At 42.7% G+C, this 20,744-nt stretch overlaps 1 protein-coding gene across 1 annotated transcript in view; it reads left to right on the top strand.

Moving 5' to 3' along the window:
- LOC307182405 (neurexin-3-beta) overlaps positions 1–20,744 on the top strand; it is a 1,521,800-nt gene that overhangs the window by 369,094 nt on the left and 1,131,962 nt on the right. The window contains exon 4 of the mRNA XM_079913629.1: positions 10,767–11,205. Coding sequence (XP_079769755.1) covers positions 10,767–11,205 — 439 coding nt within the window. The remainder of the gene's footprint in view (positions 1–10,766; positions 11,206–20,744) is intronic.

Here is a 20,744-nt window from a genome sequence, read left to right as displayed (position 1 = left end):
TTTTTGATTTCTTTCCTTCTGCTAATTTTGGGGTTTTTTGTTCTTCTTTCGCTAATTGCTTTAAGTGTCAAGTTAGGTTGTTTATTTGAGATGTTTCCTGTTTCTCGAGATAGGATTGTATTGCTATAAACTTCCCTCTTAGAACTGCTTTTGCTGCATCCCATAGGTTTTGGCTCATCGTGTTTTCATTGTCATTTGTTTCTAGGTATTTTTTTATTTCCTCTTTGATTTCTTCAGTGAGCTCTTGGTTATTTAGTAGCATATTGTTTAGCTCCCATGTGTTTGTATTCTTTACAGTTTCTTTTTCCTGTAATTGATATGTAGTCTCATAATGTTGTGACTGGAAAAGATACTTGATACGATTTCAGTTTTCTTAAATTTACCAAGGCTTGATTTGTGACCCAAGATGAGATCTATCCTGGAGAATGTTCCATGAGCACTTGAGAAGAAAATGTATTCTGTTGTTTTTGGAAGGACTGTCCTATGAATATCAATTAAGTCCATCTTTAATGTATTATCTAAAGCTTCTGTTTCCTTATTTCTTTTCATTTTGGATGATCTGTCCTTTGGTGAAAAGGGGTGTTAAAGTCCCCTACTATGATTGTGTTATGTCGGTTTCCACTTTTATGACTGGCTGTTGTCATCTGCCTTACGTATTGAGGTGCTCCTATGTTGGGTGCATAAATATTTACAATTGTTATATCTTCCTCTTGGGTTGATCCCTTGATCATTATGTAGCAGCCTTCTTTGTCTCTTGTAATAGTCTTTATTTTAAAGTCTATTTTGTCTGATATGAGTATTGCTACTCCAGCTTTCTTTTGATTTCCATTTGCACAGGATATCTTTTTCCATCCCCCTCACTTTCAGTCTGTATGTGTCCCTAGGTCTGAAGTGCATCTCTTGTACACAGCATATATATGGGTCTTGTTTTTGTATCCATTCAGCCAGTCTGTGTCTTTTGGTTGGAGCATTTAATCCATTTACATTTAAGGTAATTATCGATATGTATGTTCCTGTTAGCATTTTCTTAATTGTTTTGGGTTTGTTATTGTAGGTCTTTTCCTTCTCTTGTGTTTCCTGCCTAGAGAAGTTCCTTTAGCTTTTGTTGTAAAGCTGGTTTGGTGGTGCTGAATTCTGTTAGCTTTTGCTTGTCGGTAAAGGTTTTCATTTCTCCGTGGAATCTGAATGAGATCCTTGCTGGGTAGAGTAATCTTGGTTGTAGGTTCTTCTCCTTCATCACTTTAAATATGTCCTTCCACTCCATTCTGGCTTGCAGATTTTCTGCTGAAAGATCAGCTGTTAACCTTATGGGGATTCCCTTGTACGTTATTTGTTGTTTTTCCCTTGCTGCTTTAAAAATTTTTTCTTTGTATTAAATTTTTGATAGTTTGATTAATTTGTGTCTTGGCGTGTTTCTCCTTGTATTTATCCTGTATGGGACTCTCTGTGCTTCCTGGACTTGATTGACTCTTTCCTTTCCCATGTTAGGGAAGTGGTGTGTTTTGGGGTGTCTGTGACCTTATTATGATTTTAGGCAGCTTCTCTGCTAATGGGTGGAGTTGTGTTCCTGTCTTGCTAGTTGTTTGGCATAGAGTGTCCAGCACTGTAGCTTGCTGGTCATTGAGTGGAGCTGGTCTTAGCATTGAGATGGAGATGTGTGGGAGAACTTTCACCATTTGATATGACATGGAGCCGGGAGGTCTCTGGTTGACCTGTGTCTTGAACTGAGCTTCCCAACTTAGAGCCACAGGACTGACACCTGGCCGGAGCACCAAGACCCTGTCAGCTACACGGAAAAAGAGAAAAAGGAAAAAGAAAATATATATCATTGCTCCCAAAGTCCACCTCCTCAATTTGGGATGACTCGTTGTCTATTCATGTATTCCACAGATGCAGGGTACATCAAGTTGATTGTGGAGCTTTAATCCGCTGCTTCTGAGGCTGCTGGGAGAGATTTCCCTTTCTCTTCTTTGTTCTCACAGCTCCCAGGGGCTCAGCTTTGGATTTGGCGCCGCCTCTGCGTGCAGGTCACCTGAGGGCGTCTGTTCTTTGCTCAGACAGGACGGGGTTAAAGGAGCAGCTGATTCTGGGGCTCTGGCTCACTCAGGCCGGGGGGAGGGAGGGATGCGGATGCGGGGTGAGCCTGCGGCAGCAGAGGCCAGCATGACATTGCACCAGCCTGAGGCACGCTGTGCATTTTCCCGGGGAAGTTGTCCCTGGATCTTGGGACCCTGGCAGTGGCGGGCTACACAGGATCCCGGGAGGGACGGTTTGGATAGTGACCTGTGCTCGCACACAGGCTTCTTGGTGGCTGCAGCAGCAGCCTTAGCGTCCCATGCCTGTCTCTGGGGTCTGTGCTGATAGCCGTGGCTCGCGCCTATCTCTGGAATTCTTTTTGACAGCGCTCTGAATCCCCTCTCCTGGTGCACTCTGAAACAATGGTCTCTTGCCTCTTAGGCAGGTCCAGACCTTTTCCTGGACTCATTCCTGGCTAGCTGTGGCGCACTAGCCCCCTTCAGGCTCTCTTCATGCAGCCAACCCCAGTCCTCTCCCTGGAATCTGACCTCCGAAGCCCGAGCCTCAGCTCCCAGCCCCTGCCCGCCCCAGCGGGTGAGCAGATAAGCCTCTCGGGCTGGTGAGTGCAGGTTGGCACCGATCCTCTGTGCGGGAATCTCTCCGCTTTGCCCTCCGCACCCCTGTGGCTGCGCTCTCCTCTGTGGCTCTGAATCTTACCCCCTGCCACCCCCTATCTCCACCAGTGAAGGGCTTCCTAGTGTGTGGAAACCTTTCCTCCTTCACAGCTCCCTCCCAGAGGTGCAGGTTATGTCCCTATTCTTTTGTCTCTGTTTTTTCTTTTTTCTTTTGCTCTACCCAGGTACGTGGAGAGTTTCTTGCCTTTTGGTAAGGCTGAGGTCTTCTCCCAGCGTTCAGTAGGTGTTCTGTAGGAGTTGTTCCACGTGTAGATGTATTTCTGTTGTGTTTGTGGGGAGGAAGGTGATCTCCGCGTCTTGCTCTTCCACCATCTTGAAGGTCTCCTAATATTATTATTTATTTTTTTTTTTTTTGCGGTACGCGGGCCTCTCACCGTTGTGGCCTCTTCCCTTGTGGAGCACAGGCTCCGGACGCGCAGGCTCATTGGCCATGGCTTACGGGCCTAGCCGCTCCACGGCATGTGGGATCCTCCCATACCAGGGCATGAACCCATGTCCCCTGCATTGGCAGGCAGACTCTCAACCACTGTGCCACCAGGGAAGCCCTCTCCTAATATTCTTAATTTACATTAAGTTGGCTTTTGTGTTAGAGGATAGCCAGAGTGGAGATAAGATTCACCGCGAGTTCCAGCTCTGGGACTGGTGGTAACTTCATAGAGCACTACCTTGAGAATTCTGAGGCTTCATCTGGGTTTAATGAGAAAGGGAGTAGAATAGAATTACATCAATTCTCAATGGATTCCATCATTTAGGAAGGAAGAGTAGAGAAATGTATTTGCCCATATGGCTCTAAGAGGTGGGAGAGTTTTCTATCTAGGTGTGGCTAAAAGGATCACCTGGAAAACTTCTCTAAATTATCTGGAAACTTTTTCAGTATTTGTTAAGGCCGGTCTTGGAGAACTATGGCCCATACATGCGCATTCATGTCTTATTTCTTTGCCTGGTTCTGGTTATGCCAAGTCTGTGGTTCATTAATTTAGGAAGAGCTTAGGAGGCTCTGTGAGGATGATGCAGCCTGAACTGACACATCTTATCTCCTGTGACAGACTGAACCTTGACAGTATCCTAAATACGCCACAAATTGCATTGGCTGAAAATTTTTTCTACAGGATACATAGCCATATGTTCTTAATCAGCCTTTTTAGCTGAATAAAAGTCCTAAGAAAGTTCTTCTTGAGAAGAATAAAATTGAGACCTTCATGATGCCAAAGGTTGGAAGTCTTAAACTTCTTAGTGTTTCTGTCTGTAGTTGAGCACAGACTTACCTGATCATTGCTTTCTCACAAAGAATCCATCAAAATAAACGTTTGTCTAAGTCTTGAGGTCTTGCGTGTAAGTGATAATGACTTGCATCATTAGTGAGGCTCTTGGGCTGGCACCCATCGCCCTGGGTTTATGAGGTTAGAGTAACTGGCTGGTCCATAGTGCTTGCTTGTGTGCTGTCTCTCTCTGGACTGCTTGCATGGCCAGGTGACAGATGGCTTTCTTTCTTTTTTTTTTAAATGAGGAAGGGACTGAGGACTTGGCTGGTTCAACTTCAGTTCTCAAGTTTGTCTGGATCGTTCCTACTACTCCTGCTTGCTTTCTGTCCCTTTTAGCTTTGCCTACTGCTCTCTTACAAATTAAACCATAGATCAGAAACTATCAACTGGTAGTCTTTGGTGAGACCCAGCTTTCAGATACGTTTTGTTTGACCCACAGAGTGTTGGATCACACAGCCTTTTTAAAATTTAATTAATTGCCAACATTTCTACTACTGGTTTCAACTTTACCTGGAGTCTTTTTGGCCTTTATTTTGAACCCTAGAACTTAGACACTTTTTGGCTCCTGCCTTGCAAGTCTGAAACTCAATTCCCATTTTCTATTTCTGGTGCTTAGTTTTCATCTTTGGCAGATCCTGACCACTGTGAACAGAATATAAAGCATGAAAAGGGTGGTGTCCCTGCTATGCAGCAGTGGGGACTCTGGGCCCCAGGTTGGATGTCAGCTGTAGCTCATCAGGCAGAGTTAGTTTACTGATCCCTGTTAGAAAGACCAGAGATGTAGATGTGGCCCCAGCCATGCCAAATATTAGCTTCTTCTGACTTTGGAAGCTAGGGGGACCATCTGCTGCCCCATTTGTGCTTGAACTTCACTGTTGGAATTTGGTCAGTGGAACACTGTGATAGATAATGATGTTAATGCTAATGAATCCTAAATCTGTGCAAGTGCATGGTGTGTGTGTGAAAGACAGAATAGCTACCATTAGGCATCTTCACATATTATAAATGCCACATTAGGCGATTATATAATTTTTAATTCTTATTTTAACTTCAGAATTTGTTAAATCCAGAGTCTGTCACTAGTCTCTTGAGCTGACAGCTGGCTTAGAACTTAGCCTCCGAGGCAATCTTTCCATTCTGATGACTCCATGCCAGGCTTTCCTGTCTGGTGATCTAGTTATGGCTTCTCAAAGAGAATAACAAAATTAATCGTGATAACTACCATTTATTGAATGCTTATGAAGTGCCAGGAGCTGCTAAAGTACCTTTACATATGATCATATTATCTCATTTATTTCTTAAAACCCTGTGAAGTGAGACTTGTTACCTGTAGTCTACAGGTGAAGAACCTGAGGCTGAGGCACTTTAACTGTTGTCCAAAGGGTGGAACAGAGCTCAGACCCCACTTACGGTGGCTGTGAAGTCCGTGATCTTAATCACTACCCTGTGCTACCACTTGAGCCCAACATCTAATTTAATGAAGATACAAGCATTTATTAAGCACCTGTACAACTAGGTGCTGTTTCAGATTTTAAAAGCTGTAATGTGTATTGTTTGCTAATAAGGTGTTTGAGGTTTGCTTAAAAGATAAGACCTGTGCTTATTCAAAGATAACAAGGTTGAGTGTTTTGAGTGACAAATGAGTGGAGCAGATAATTCATAGGAAAGAAAATCACAGCCGACCAGAGTCGTCAGTTGCCTGAAGGACGGAGGGGAAGTGGTGGAGAGAAAGTAGGATGTGTGATTCTGTGGCAACCATAGAAGCAGGATTCTTTCACAGGGCTTCTTATTTATTTACTGTGAGTAGGAATGTCACATGATAAGAAGATTAGCGCCCCCCCCCCCCAATTTATCTAGAAGCTGCACCATCCTGTAAGCTGAAGAGAATAAGCTCATTTTGTTATTATCTGTTGTCCAAGGATTAAGTTGGGGTGGGGAGCACATCTTTGTCTTTTGCTTGTTGTATGTAAACTGCTCCACACATAGGCATAAAGTTGAAAGGCTTTATTGGGATTTGTTGTCAACACTGTTCCACATCAAGGCCCCCTGACGCTGGCTTTTTGCCACCGTTCTGTTTCGTCTGGCCTAGATACTCCAGAGAATGTCCCCCAGTGTCCTGACTTCAGATATCCTTCACTGACCTGGATCAGGTGCTCAGACATCAGGTCACAGGCCTGTAAATCATGGTCCCATAAGCCGATCTGGTGGTTTTTATTGAAATTGCCCTATGTGTAGACACATAGAGGATTAAAGGTGCTTTAAAAACAAGAGGAAGGAAAGGCCACGTGGTAAACCTTCTCTTCCTGGACAGGAGAAACAGTACTAAGAGGGCATCTGGACACTGCGGGGCACACACACTCCCTCCATTCCTTCTGGATCCCTTGCTGAAGTGCGTAGGAATGTGGCATTTACAGCAGAGTTTGTGGACATAACGTTCTTAGAAAGCTGAGAACAGGGTGTCCTGGGATAAGATGGAAGAGGGAGAAAAATACTCCTGTGCACTGGGACTGTCTCTCCCCCTTAGATTCACTCTTATGGACCTGCTATATGCCTCGAGCACCATGGAAGAGTTTAACATGAAAAAGCACATCTTGTAGATTAGAACAGCCTCTCCTTTTCCAATCAGGCTTAGTGGTTTGGCCAGTAAGGCAGACAGCTTCATCATAGGCAGGCAATGTAAGAATTCTAAGTTTATCAAATGGTGGGCATCAGTAAGAACCAGAGTCGTCAGAGAGGTCCTGGAATGGGTTTGGATATAGATCCTGGTGAAGGGGCACCATTAGAGGCTGGAGACCAGAGGAAGGCACTGTAGGCTGGGAAACCTACAAGGTGAGCAGGTATGTAGAAGTTCTAATACTGAGTTCACACAGAGGCCTCCAAGTTGCCGTGGAGTGAGGAGGAGTAGGGATCCGACAGAGAGGAGAGACCAGGTATGAAGGGCTTAACACCTCTGCACGGAGCTGGGTGTGTTTTATGTGCCTGACTTAAGAGGTTTCTGCTTTGTGGGTAGGCATGTGCTACTGGAGAGCTTAGAAATTGCCACCTCTGGAGGGTGGCCTTGCCCCCATGCAGTCAGAGAGATCTGGGTTCAAGTCCTGGTTATGCCCTTAAGGGGCTATATGATCTTGGGCAAGTACCTGTCACCTCTGAGCTTCTTTTTTGCAAAATGATGCTAACGCTTCCTGTTTCACTTCCTTAATTTGGATGATATACATTCGAGTTTTTATTAAGTGGTACATAGTAGGCTCTCAGTAGGTGGTAGGTGTTTTCGTTGTATTGTTCGTGTTGTCATGGCTCGCCTTACTCCTGGTATTGTGCCTGTGTGCCTCTGTATCAAAGATTAGGGAGACATACAAGAGTAGCTGTTCCAAGAGAGTCTGTCTTAACCCTGAGACTCTGTCCCCAGCTGTTTTACTGTCTGGCCTTCTAAGCATGAGCTGCAAGTCCAAACAGCAGCTTTTACAAGCCCACGGCTGGGGTGGTCAGACCTGCTTGTCACTCTCTTGACTCTGCCTCTGCCCCTTCCAGGTTGTGTGTCATCTCCCGTGGGGAGCTGTTACCGCTCTGTCTTTAATTGCTCCTTGTTGGGGCCATTGTCAGCCAAGGCTGCTTTCTGTCGCTTGCTGCCACATCTCTTCCTAGTTCAGTCATCGGGTGCGGGGGGGTGGGGGGAAGCGTTCATTTAGATGAAAGTCTGAATTTATGGAAAATACTATACCAGATACTAATTTGCCTTGTAAGGGGGTCCAGCAGGGTTTCTTGCCACGACGCTCTGCCCAAAGTACTACTGCACTTCTTCATGGCCATGCCGTGGTCTTGCGCTGGACAGGGGGGCAGGGGGGAAGGTGAAGATGCCAGCCATGGAATTTCTCAACTGAGTATCACTGGGCTACAAGACCCCTGCCCTCCTGTCCCTTTCTTATTGGTAGGAGATCCTCAGAAGAGCATCAGTCCAGGCCCCTGTCAGTTTCCACCAGTACCCCAGTACTGCTGGAAACCAAGGTATACTATTGCTTGTTCCTAGGTTTGTGTACCATTGAGGATTTTCTGTGTTCTACCATGTATAATATCCCATTTCATCTCGATAACTGCCTGGGGGGTGGGGAAGGGAGCAGTTTCTAGAATAGGTATTGAGTCGCCTGCCTTTGGAAATAAATAAAACGGGACTCAAAGAGGTTACCCAGCCGTCGGTGGGAAAGGTGTGGAAACTGCGTATAAATAGACAAGTAACTTCAGGGCCGTGGAGTAGATAGAGAGCTCATTTTCAAATAGCTTCTGAGAGAAGTCTTTGTCTGGCAGTTTCTGGCCCGGATTCTCTTGTCTGTCTCTCCAGAAATCTGCATTGTAGTTATTCACTGTGTGTCCCAGTCTTGGTCATATACCCATTTCACGGAAGAGTTCCTCCTCATAGGACGCTGCATCCTTTTAAAAGGCCTTTTTCTTTTTATCCTTCTGCCTCCTCTAGGGATGTTTGAGCTCTTTCTTCACTTATAGTTCAACGAAGCCAAGCCTTAGTCTGTCCCTTTGGGATGAGCTATTGTTCTACATTAATAATTAACCTTTACAAGAGCTCTGGTCGTAGGCATTTAACCCAGATTCAGAGAAAGTTGAAGTTTGGTTATGGCAGAGAGAGCTCACATGTTGGGGAGTGGGAGTTAGAAGGGAGAAGCTGTCGGTCATTAACCTTTTATCGTTTGTTTCCTCGTTCAGTCACTTGAGTGTTTGCCTAAGGACCTTGCAGTTTTTCCCCTTTGCACACGGTCAGTCCAGTAGAGCTAAGATGAGAAATTGAGCTTTTGAATTGGGAAGATGAATATGCATGATTTTCTATGTATTATTAAAGATGAGCTTCACGGGTGCTGGTAGTAACTGTTATTGTTCTGAGTGTCCACAAGTGGTAAAGCACATGGACTCCGGAGCCTAACTCCTGGGTTCAAGTCCTGCTCTGCCAGTTACTGGCCGTGTGACCATGGGCTGGTTCCTTAACTACTCTCCATGTCTGTTTCTGCATCTGTAAAATGGGGGAATGATGGTAGGTATCTCAAACGGGTGTTGTCAGGATCTAATGGGATGCTAGGCTTCAGATCCTTAGCACAGTGCCTGGTAGTAGGTGCTCAGTAAATATTAGCATTGTTATTATTTTCAGTGTTATTGACTATGGTTACACCCATGGTGAAGGTCATCTAGTAGGTGAGACATTTTCAATTCTTTGTTGTTAGTTAGATATTAAAAGGCAAATATCTCTGCTTGCTTCTCTCCTGGTGTTGGAGAGAAGGGAAGCAGCTCTACAGCTGGATGTTAGGGATTAAATAGTATATACTGGAATGACTCGTCCAATTAACTTTTTATCACTGAGATGGATTGTAAGACTTCAGCACTTAAGTCTTGTTACTTTATTAAAAAAGGAGAGGATAAGACAGCCTTCTCTGTGGAAGGGATAAAATGAGTTAACAGCCACGACAGCCACCCCCAAATAGCTGAGATTTTTATGCCCATACCATGTGCTACTTCTAAGTGCTTTGCGTGTATTAACTCATTTCATACTTAAGAAATAGTCTACTCCTATATTCGCATTTTCAGAGGAGGAAGCAGACCCAAGTAAGTTAAATAACTTTGAAGTTCACACAGCTTAGAAGTAGTGGATGTGGGATTTGAACCTAAATGGGGGTCCTCATCTAGAATTTGACTAAGACAATGTGAAGGACCTAGCAACGTGGTTTGCATAACCCACACTCAAATGCTAGCCCCTTTGCCTTCTGTTTTTGCTTGCTTATTATTAATGTATGGATGTGACATTGCATGGAGATCAGAGGACCAAGACCTATCCAAGGTTACTGCATCAAAATGCAGTTCTAATAACAGCAAAAGCTTTTAGAAATTCTGATCTTGGGGAACAAGTTTAATCCCTGCTTTTATATGGATTATACCGGGTTTAGAAAGTCATAATAGGTTTTTAAAAAATGTTTTAGGGTGTTTCATTCTCTCACTGTGTGTATATAGAGGACATGTGCAATTGTGCAAAAAAAATATATAGATCTTCTTCTCCACCAACGCTTAACACTGAATAATCTTCTTTAAAAAGAAAAACAATACAACAGGGTAGAGTGAAAAGTAAGTCTCCCTCCACTCCTGAATATTAATCCCACAAATCCTCTCCCCAGTGACAATTTTATAGCTTCTTGTGTTTCCTTCCAAAAATGTTTCATGCATTTACAAGCATATATACATGTAACACACACTTCCCAACACACACACTCTTTGCACAATGATAGCATAATGCACGCTGTCCTGTTCCTTACTAATTTCACTTAATGTTACTCAGAGTATCTATGTCAAAACTGGGAGCACTACCTTGTTTATTAGGGCTGCATAATGTTCCATTTTAAAGATGGGCCAGTCTGTTACTGCTGGTCATTTAGGTTGTTTCTGGTCTTTTACTGAGGACATTTCAGTAAATATCTCTGTAGGTAAGTATTTGTGTCTGTGCAACTCAGTCTCTTTTGATTTCTACTTGCAAGCTTATATTGTTTAACTTTCTGACAATGCAAAAAATTGGCCAGAAGGAAACAGACGAAAGGAATATAATGGAAATACAGGGGCTTATTCAGGGCTTGTGGGCACCTCAGAGGTCTGTGCAGATGCTTTTTCAAGTGCTGTATCTCATGTTTCTCATTGTTTCAGACTGTTGTGTCCTGAAGCTTCATTTTGGGCCTTTTCCCTGGGTGCCCAGTGAGCGATGGATGGTTACTGTTTGCAAGATTGATTCATGTAGCACTTGTCTGGCTTTTGACAGGTTGTTTATAAGAATAATGACATCCGTCTGGAGCTGTCTCGCTTGGCCAGAATTGGGGACACCAAGATGAAAATCTACGGTGAGGTTGTATTCAAGTGTGAGAATGTGGCCACACTGGACCCCATCAACTTTGAGACCCCGGAGGCTTACATCAGCTTGCCCAAATGGAACACCAAACGCATGGGCTCTATCTCCTTTGACTTTCGCACCACTGAGCCCAACGGCCTGATCCTCTTCACTCACGGCAAGCCCCAAGAGAGGAAGGATGCTCGGAGCCAGAAGAACACCAAGGTGGACTTCTTTGCCGTGGAACTCCTCGATGGCAACCTGTACCTACTGCTTGACATGGGCTCAGGCACCATTAAAGTGAAAGCCACTCAGAAGAAAGCCAACGATGGGGAATGGTACCATGTGGACATTCAGCGAGATGGCAGATCAGGTAGGAAGAAGCAAGGTGTGTGACTGAGACTAGGGGAAAGCTTCTGCTTCCTTATATTTTTTTATTTTAGTTTTTGTGACTTGTTTGCTTGTTGATTCTTTTGCTGTTCTCCTTAATGCTTGTTATATGATTGTGTAAGATTATGTTTCTGAACCAGACACCTGTCTCATCGATGGCGGACATTCTCCTCATCTCCCCTGTCACTCACTGCGCAATGGTCTCAGCGATACCTCCAAGACCCTGGGGCTAAGGATGTTTTTACAAGCAGCATTTCCGCTGCTACCAAAGTGACTGTCATGTCACTCGTGTGATGGGTTTTTTCCCTCTTTATTCTCCTTTTTCCATCACCATGGAAACCAATTGTGACATCACAGTTGCTGCATTATGTGATTACTCTGTACGATAAGCTGCACTGTGCAAGAGTTTATGCAGTGAAACACCCTTCAGTAATTGGCAAGAGTCAGATTGCAGGGAAAAATTATGACAAGAAAGGAAAAGGCAAATTGATTTTTCCTAAAGTCATGTTCAATTTAAAGCCTTCCTTTGGTGTGAAAGCCTATATTTCACTCTTTGCTCAGACCTTACTAACTTTCCCTTCCTCTTCATAACCTTTTACATTGGGTTTAAACGGCTTTGTTTGTTTCTGCAGCTGCAGACCAAGCAAGCTAGCCCCAGGCAGTACATAGCCACTCTGGAATAGTAACAAAGCAGGGCAGGGGAAGGAAACACAAATAGAGAGTCTGAGACTTTGAATGCCTGAACAGTCTGCCTCACTTTCTGTGGACATGTGGCAGTGAAGGTCACATTCTGTGCATCAGAAAGGGCATTTCACCCAGAGAAGTAATTAGAGCATTTGAATTTCACACTTATTTCCTGATTCTCCATTTAGGTAGTATTGTACTCAATAAGGGTCTTGGCTATATTTTCATATTTTTAAGGATTTACTCTCCTGGTAAACACAAAAATGTCTTCCTTTTAGACATTTTTGCATTTGGCCAACAATAGAAAGCAATAGGTTCCCCTAAAAGGCTGTAGCCACTAATGGCTGAGCTTGCGAGGATGGCTTTTCTGCGTAATTCCAGAGCTAGAGGGGTGGCGGAGATGAGCAGTGTTGCCCTTAGGTAAGCAGCTGGTTGGGTTCTGTGCAGAGGGCAGACAGGTGGCAGATTGCAGACCTGGACAGTTTATTACCCAGCAGGATGCCTTATCAATTGCCTGAAATTTGATCAGAACCAAGAGGCTTCAAATTAAATGTGCTTGTTGGGCAAGAATGAACATTTTGTTCTTTTTTAAGAGAAAAATACACAAAAAATCATTTCTGAGGCCAAATCTTTTGAAGTTTATCCATTAAAAAATGTCAGCAGGGGCAGAGAGCTAGAAAGCTGTCTCAGAATTATAAGGGACGCACTCCTGTTGGTTTTTAAGACAATGCGTTTTGGGTCTCTGGAGTCCGGACATGGTTGATGGGTTTCATGATTGACTAACGTAGACCTTGGTACAGCTGAAATGTCACCTATCTGTGTCACAGGCAGGCTAGGACATGTAAAATCGCCACACCTCTGTTTCTGATATTCTCAACACGAATTGCTTTTTCAAGTAGGGCAGTTGTTTCGTTTTGTTAGAACCATCAGTAGACCCATTTTTTGACAAATAAGTTTGGATTACAGAAGCCTTAAATTTCATACCTGGGTGCTGTGGCATTGGCTAATACTTTGAAATACTGATACATTTGATCAAAGCCTATAAAAATTTACTGAGTAAACAAGTCGTTGTCATGTAAAAGCAGCATAACAGAATTTTAACATGATATACTAAACTTCATTTCTTCACGAGGGTATTTTCTGGTATGTTCTTACAGACCTGTATTAAAATGACTAGTTATAAAAACACAAGTGTATCTAATTGTGGTACCTCCTTCCCTGCCTATCCTGAAGGATATGACTGAGAGGTGATCTCAGGAAACTTTCATCTTCATTCCCCAGCTGAGGGACTGATTCTCAAAACAGCTGTGGTCCCACACTCTGAGGATGAAGTTTCCTCAGGATGTATTTAAGGGTCCACTATTTAAATCAGTTCGGGTACTGTTCTTACTTGGCAGTAGATGCTCCTCCCTGTTAGTTGGTGATCAGATTAACTCTGTGGACATGTGGGTGAAGAAAGCAAACTGCAAGAGAGAAGAAAATTACCCAAGCCTCAACTTCCTCATTTGTGAAATAGGGGAAATACGAATGCCTACCTCACAGGATTGTTTTGAGGATTGAGTCCAGAAAAGCACAGAAAGTACTAAAAATGGTGGCTGGGACATTTTTATTGTTATGTAGGTTTTTAAAAGATTAAAAAGCAAAAAGGCAAAGCAGATTTGTCCAGGAGAAAACTTCCAGGGAAGAGTAGGGGGAAGCACGCCTAGCTGAATCCTCCAGAGACCCCTCATACTCTTTCTGCTCTTCTACCCCTGGGTTGACTTTGTGATTTAGAGTGTACTTCACTTTCTTGATCTCATTTGATCTTCTAGGCCCTTCAGGCTTTCCCCTGTCATAGCTGAGGGAATTGAGACTCAGATAAGTGAAAGCTGGCTGATGGATGGCCCAGTTATCTTGGTACCAATAAAGCACTTTAAGAATACTAAATTTCTAAAATTTCTGGCATGAAGCTTAGATATCACTCTGATTTAACAGTTTAGGAAATTGAGCTGTTGAGGAAATCGAGGGGTTCAGTGACTGGTACAGGGTTAGAAAGACTAGAATCCCTGTTCCCAAGTTCCCAGGTCAGGCTTCAGGGTTACATCTTCTGTGATTTCTTGTGCCTGGTCTAGCTCTGATCTCATCTCTTCTTGACTTCCTCTGGCCTCCTGTACTCTAGCCACACTCCCGCCTGTCCCAGGGCCTTTGTAGGTGCCATTCCCTGTGCCGGGCACATTCTCCCCCTGGGACTTGGCATGGTTGGATCCTTCTCAACATCCTGGTTTCAACTTACCTCTCACCTGGTTAGAGAAGCCCTTATCGACCGTACACTTTAAAGTTGAACTTGTGGGCTGCTGTAGCACCCATTTTACTCTCTTCCTCCCACTTGCCATTTTCCAATTTCTGTTCATTGGGTGATTTGTTTATTTTCTGTTCCTCTGCTGTGGAACATCAGCTCCATGAAAGCAGGCACGCCTGTCAAGTTCATGTATATGTCTAGAACTATACTGGAGACAGAACAGGTGTTCAATACATGTTTGTTACATGAGTACATAAAGAAACATGTTCCGAAGATGATGGAGGAGTAGGACTTGGAGATCACCTTCCTCCCCACAGATACATCAGAAGTACATCTACATGTGGAACAACTCCTACAGAACACCTACTGAATGCTGGTAGAAGACCTCAGACTTCCGAAAAGAAGGCAGACCACCACCTAAACAAGCTCCAGAGATGGGTGCGAGCCGTGGCTATCAGCGCAGACACCAGAGACAGGCATGAAGCGCTAACGCTGCTGCTGTAGCCATCAAGGAGCCTGTGTGCAAGCACAGGTCACTATCCACACCCCCCAGGAGGCTGTACAACATGCCACTGCCAGGGCCCTGTGATTCAGGGACAACTTCCCCAGGAGAACACACGGCGCACCTCAGGCTGTTGCAGTGTCACACTGGCCTCTGCCACTGCAGGCTCGCCCCACATTCCAAGTATAACAACCGTACCCCTCCCTCCCCCGGCCTGAGTGAGCCAGAGCCCCCTAATCAGCCTCTGCTTTAACCCCCTCCTGTCCGGGCAGGAAGAGATGCCTGAGGGCGATCTACACACAGAGGTGGGGCCACAACCAAAGCTGAACCCCAGGAGCTGTGCAAACAAAGAAGAGAAACGGAAATTTCTCTGTGCAGACTCAGGAGCAGCGGATTAAATATCCACAATCAACTTGATGTACCCTGCATCTGTGGAATATCTGAATAGACAATGAATCATCCCAAAATTGAGGAGGTGGACTTTGGGAGCAGCTGTAGACTTGGGGTTTACTGTCTGTGACTGATTTGTTACTGATTTTTATGTTTATCTTAATATAGTTTTTAATGCTTGTTATCATTGGTGGATTTGTTTATTCGTTTGGTTGCTCTCTTCTTCTTTCCTTTTATTCCCTTTGTTTTTATTATTACGTTTTTATTTTAATAATTTTTAAAAATTTATTATTTTTTTTTCTTTCTTTTCTTCTTCTCCCTTTTCTTCTGAGCCTTGTAGCTGACAGGGTCTTGGTGCTCCAGCCTGGTGTAAGGCCTGAGCCTCTGAGGTGGGAGGGTGAGTTCAGGACATTGGTCCACCAGAGACCTCCGGGCCCCACGTAATATCGATCGGCGAGAGCTCTCCCAGAGATCTCCGTCTCAACACTAAGGCCCAGCTCGACTCAACTGCTAGCAAGCTCCAGAGCTGGACGCCCCATGCCAAACAACTAGCAAGACAGGAACACAACCCCACCCATTAGCAGACAGGTTGCCTAAAGGCATACTAAGTTCACAGGCACCCCAAAACATACCACCATATGTGGCCCTGTCCACCAGAAAGACAAGTTCCAGACCCACCCCCAGAACAGAGGCACCAGTCCCCTCCCCCAAGAAGCCTACATAAGCCACTGAACCAACTTCCCCCACTGGGGGCAGACACCAAAAACAACGGGAAGTACGAACCTGCAGCCTGTGAAAAGGAGACCCCCAAACACACTAAATTAAACAAGATGAGAAGACAGAGAAATATGCAGCAGATGAAGGAGCAAAGTAAAAACCCACCAGACCAAACAAATGAAGAGGAAATGGCAGTCTACCTGAAAAAGAATTCAGAGTAATGATAGTAAAGATAATCCAAAATCTTGGAAATAGAATGGAGAAAATACAAGAAGTGTTTAACAAGAACCTAGAACTAAAGAGCAAACAAACAATGATGAACAACACAATAAATGAAAATTTAAAATCTCTAGAAGGAATCAATAGCAGAAGAACTGAGGCAGAAAGTGGATAAGTGACCTGGAAGATAAAATAGTGGAAATAACTGCCACAGCAGAATAAAGAAAAAAGAATGAAAAGAATTGAGGACAGTCCAGAGACCTCTGGGACAACATTAAACGCACCAACACTCGAATTATAGGGGTCCAAGAAGAAGAAGAGAAAAAGAAAGGCACTGGGAAAATATCTGAAGAGATTATAGTTGAAAACTTCCCTAACATGGGAAAGGAAATAGTCAATCAAGTCCAGGAAGCACAAAGAGTCCCATACAGGATAAATCCAAGAAGAAACACGCCAAGACACATATTAATCAAACTATCAAAAATTAAATACAAACAAAAAATATTAAAAGCAGCAAGGGAAAAACAACAAATAACATACAAGGGAATCCCCATGAGGTTAACAGCTGATCTTTCAGCAGAAAATCTGCAAGCCAGAAGGGAGTGGCAGGACATATTTAAAGTGATGAAGGAGAAAAACCTACAACCAAGATTACTCTGCATAGCAAGGATCTCATTCAGATTTCACAGAGAAATGAAAACCTTTACAGACAAGCAAAAGCTAAGAAAATTCAGCACCACCAAACCAGCTTTACAACAAATGCTAAAGGAACTTCTCTAGGCAGGAAACACAAGAGAAGGAAAAGACCTACAATAACAAACCCAAAACAGTTAAGAAAATGCTAACAGGAACATACATATCAATAATTACCTTAAATGTAAATGGATTAAATGCTCCAACCAAAAGGCACAGACTGGCTGAATGGATACAAAAACAAGACCCACATATATTCTGTCTACAAGAGATGCACTTCAGACCTAGGGACACATACAGACTGAAAGTGAGGGGATGGAAAAAGATATTCCATGCAAATGGAAATCAGAAGAAAGCTGGAGTAGCAATTCTCATATCAGACAAAATAGACTTTAAAATAAAGACTATTACATGAGACAAAGAAGGACGCTCCATAATGATTAAGGGATCAATTCAAGAAGAAGATATAACAGTTGTAAATATTTATGCACCCAGCACAGGAGCACCTCACTACACAAGGCAAATGCTAAGAGCCATAGAAGGGGAAATCGAGAGTAACACAATCATAGTAGGGGACTTTAACACCCCAGTTTCACCAATGGGCAGAACATCCAAAATGAAAATAAATAGGGAAACACAAACTTTAAAGTACACATTAAACAAGATGGACTTAATTGATATTCATAGGACAGTCCTTCCAAAAACAACAGAATACATTTTCTTCTAAAGTGCTCATGGAACATTCTCCAGGTTAGATCGTATCTTGGGGTCACAAATCAAGCATTGGTAAATTTAAGAAAATTGAAATCATATCAAGTATCTTTTCTGAGCATAATGCTATAAGACTAGATATCAATTACAGGAAAAGAAAACTGTAAAAAATAAAAACACATGGAGGCTAAGCAATACGCTACTAAATAGCCAAGAGATAACTGAAGAAATCAAACAGGAAATCAAAAAATACATAGAAACAAATGACAATGAAAACATGGCAACCCAACACCTATGGGATGCAGCAAAAGCAGTTCTAAGAGGGAAGTTTATAGCAATACAATCCTACCTCAAGAAACAAGAAACATCTTAAATAAACAACCTAACCTTACACCTAAAACAATTAGAGAAAGAAGAACAAAAAACCCTAAAGTTAGCAGAAGGAAAGAAATCATAGAGATCAGATCAGAAATAAGTGAAAAGGAAATGAAGGAAACAATAGCAAAGATCAATAAAACTAAAAGCTGGTTCTTTGAGAAGATAAACAAAATTGACAAACCATTAGCCAGACTCATCAGGAAGAAAAGGGAGAAGACTCAGCAGAATTAGAAATTAAAAAGGAGAAGTAACAACTGACACTGCAGAAATACAAAGCATCATGAGAGATTACTACAAGCAAATAGATGCCAATAAAATGGACAACCTGGAAGAAATGGACAAATTCTTAGAAAAGCACAGCCTTCTGCGACTGAACCAGGAAAAAAATAGAATATATAAACAGACCAATCACAAGCAGTGAAATTGAAATTGTGATTAAAACTCTTCCAACAGGGCTTCCCTGGTGGCCCAGTGGTTGAGAGTCTGCCTGCCGATGCAGGGGATGTGGGTTCGTGCCCCGGTCCGGGAGGATCCCACGTGCCGCGGAGCTGCTGGGCCCATGAGCCATGGCCACTGAGCCTGCGCGTCCGGAGCCTGTGCTGCGCAACGGGAGAGGCCACAACAGTGAGAGGCCCATGTACCACAAAAAAAATAAAATAAAATAAATCTTCCAACAAACGAAAACCCAGGACCAGATGGCTTCACAGGCGAATTCTATCAAACATTTAGAGAAGAGCTAACAGCTATCTTTCTCAAACTCTTCCAAAATATAGCAGAGGGAGGAACACTCCCAAACTCATTCTATGAGGCCACCATCACCCTGATACCAAAAACAGAGATGTCACAAAGAAAGAAAACTACAGGCCAATATCACTGATGAACATAGATGCAAAAATTGTCAACAAAATACTAGCAGACAGAATCCAACAGCACATTAAAAGGTTCATACACCATGATCAAGTGGGTTTTATCCCAAGAATGCAAGCATTCTTCAATATACACAAAGCAATCTCATTATCAAACTGAAGGATAAAAACCATATGATAATCTCAGTAGATGCAGAAAAATCTTTCGACAAAATTCAACAGCCATTTATGATCAAAACTCTCAGAACGCAGGCATAGAGGGAACCTACCTCAACATAATAAAGGCCATATATGACAGACCCACAGCCAATATCGTTCTCAATGGTAAAAAACTGAAACTGTTTCCTCTAAGATCAGGAACAAGACAAGGTCACCCACTCTCACCACTATTATTCAACATATTTTTGGAAGTTTTAGCCACAGCAATCAGAGAAGAAAAAGAAATAAAAGGAATCAAAATGGGAAAGGAAGAAGTAAAACTGTCACTTTTTGCAGATGACATGATACTATATACATAGAGAATCCTAAAGATGCCACCAGAAAACTACTAGAGCTAATCAATGAATTTGGTAAAGTAGCAGGATACAGAATTAATGCACAGGAATCTCTTGCATTCCTATACACTAATGATGAAAAACCTGAAAGAGAAATTAAAGAAACACTCCCATTTACCACTGCAACAACAACAACAAAAATACCTAGGAATAAACCTACCTAAGGAGACAAAAGACCTGTACTCAGAAGACTATAAGACACTGTGAAAGAAATTAAAGATGATACAAACAGATGGAGAGATATACTATGTTCTTGGATTGGAAGAATCAACATTGTGAAAGTGACTATACTACCCAAAGCAATGTACAGTTTCAATGCAATCCCTATCAGACCACCAATGGCATTTTTCACAGAACTAAAACAAAAAATTTCACAATTTGTAAGGAAACACAAAAGACCCTGAATAGCCAAAGTGATCTTGAGAAAGAAAAACAGAGCTGGAGGAATCAGACTCCCTGACTTCAGACTAAACTACAAAGCTATAGTAATCAAGACAGTATGGTACTGGCACAAAAATAGAAATACAGATCAATGTAACAGGATAGAAAGCCCAGAGCTAAACCCATGCACCTGTGGTCACCTTATCTTTGTTAAAGGTGGCAAGAATATACAGTGGAGAAACAACAACCTCTTCAATAAGTGGTGCTGAGAAAACTGCACAGATACATGTAAAAGAATGAAATTAGAATACTCCCTAACACCATATACAAAAATAAACTCAAAATGGACTGGAGACCTACATGTAAGGCCAGAAACTATCAAACTCTTAGAGGAAAACATAGGCAGAACACTCTTTGATATAAATCACAGCAAGATCCTTTTTGACCCATCTCCTAGAGAAATGGAAATAAAAACAAAAATAAACAAATGGGACCTAATGAAACTTCAAAGCTTTTGCACAGCAAAGGAAATCATAAACAAGACGAAAGGACAGACCTCAGAATGGGAGAAAATATTTGCAAATGAAGCAACTGACAAAGGATTAATCTCCAAAATTTACAAGCAGCTCATGCAGCTCAATATCAAAAAAACAAACAACCCAATCCCAGAATGGGCAGAAGATCTAAATAGACATTTCTCCAAAGAAGATATACAGATTGCCAACAAACAAATGAAAGGATGCTCGACATCACTAATCATTAGAGAAATGCAAATCAGAACTATAGTGAGGTATCACCTCACACCGGTCAGAATGGCCATCATCAAAAAATCTACAAACGATAAATGCTGGAGAGGGTGTGGAGAAAAGGGAACCGTCTTGCACTGTTGGTGGGAATGTAAATTGATACAGCCACTATGGAGAACAGTATGGAGGTTCCTTAAAAAACTACAAATAGAACTACCATAAGACCCAGGAATCCCACTGTTGGGCACATACCCTGAGAAAACCATAATTTAAAAAGAGTCATGTACCACAATGTTCATTGCAGCACTATTTACAATAGCCAGGACATGGAAGCAACCTAAATGTCCTTTGACAGATGAATGGGTAAAGAAGATGTGACCCATATACACAATGGAATATTACT

This window comes from Stenella coeruleoalba (assembly GCF_951394435.1).
Source record: "Stenella coeruleoalba genome assembly, chromosome: 2".
Classification (NCBI taxonomy): Eukaryota; Metazoa; Chordata; class Mammalia; order Artiodactyla; family Delphinidae; genus Stenella; species Stenella coeruleoalba.
The sequence above is the reverse complement of the archived record's forward strand: the minus strand, read 5'-3'. Positions and strand labels throughout refer to the sequence as shown.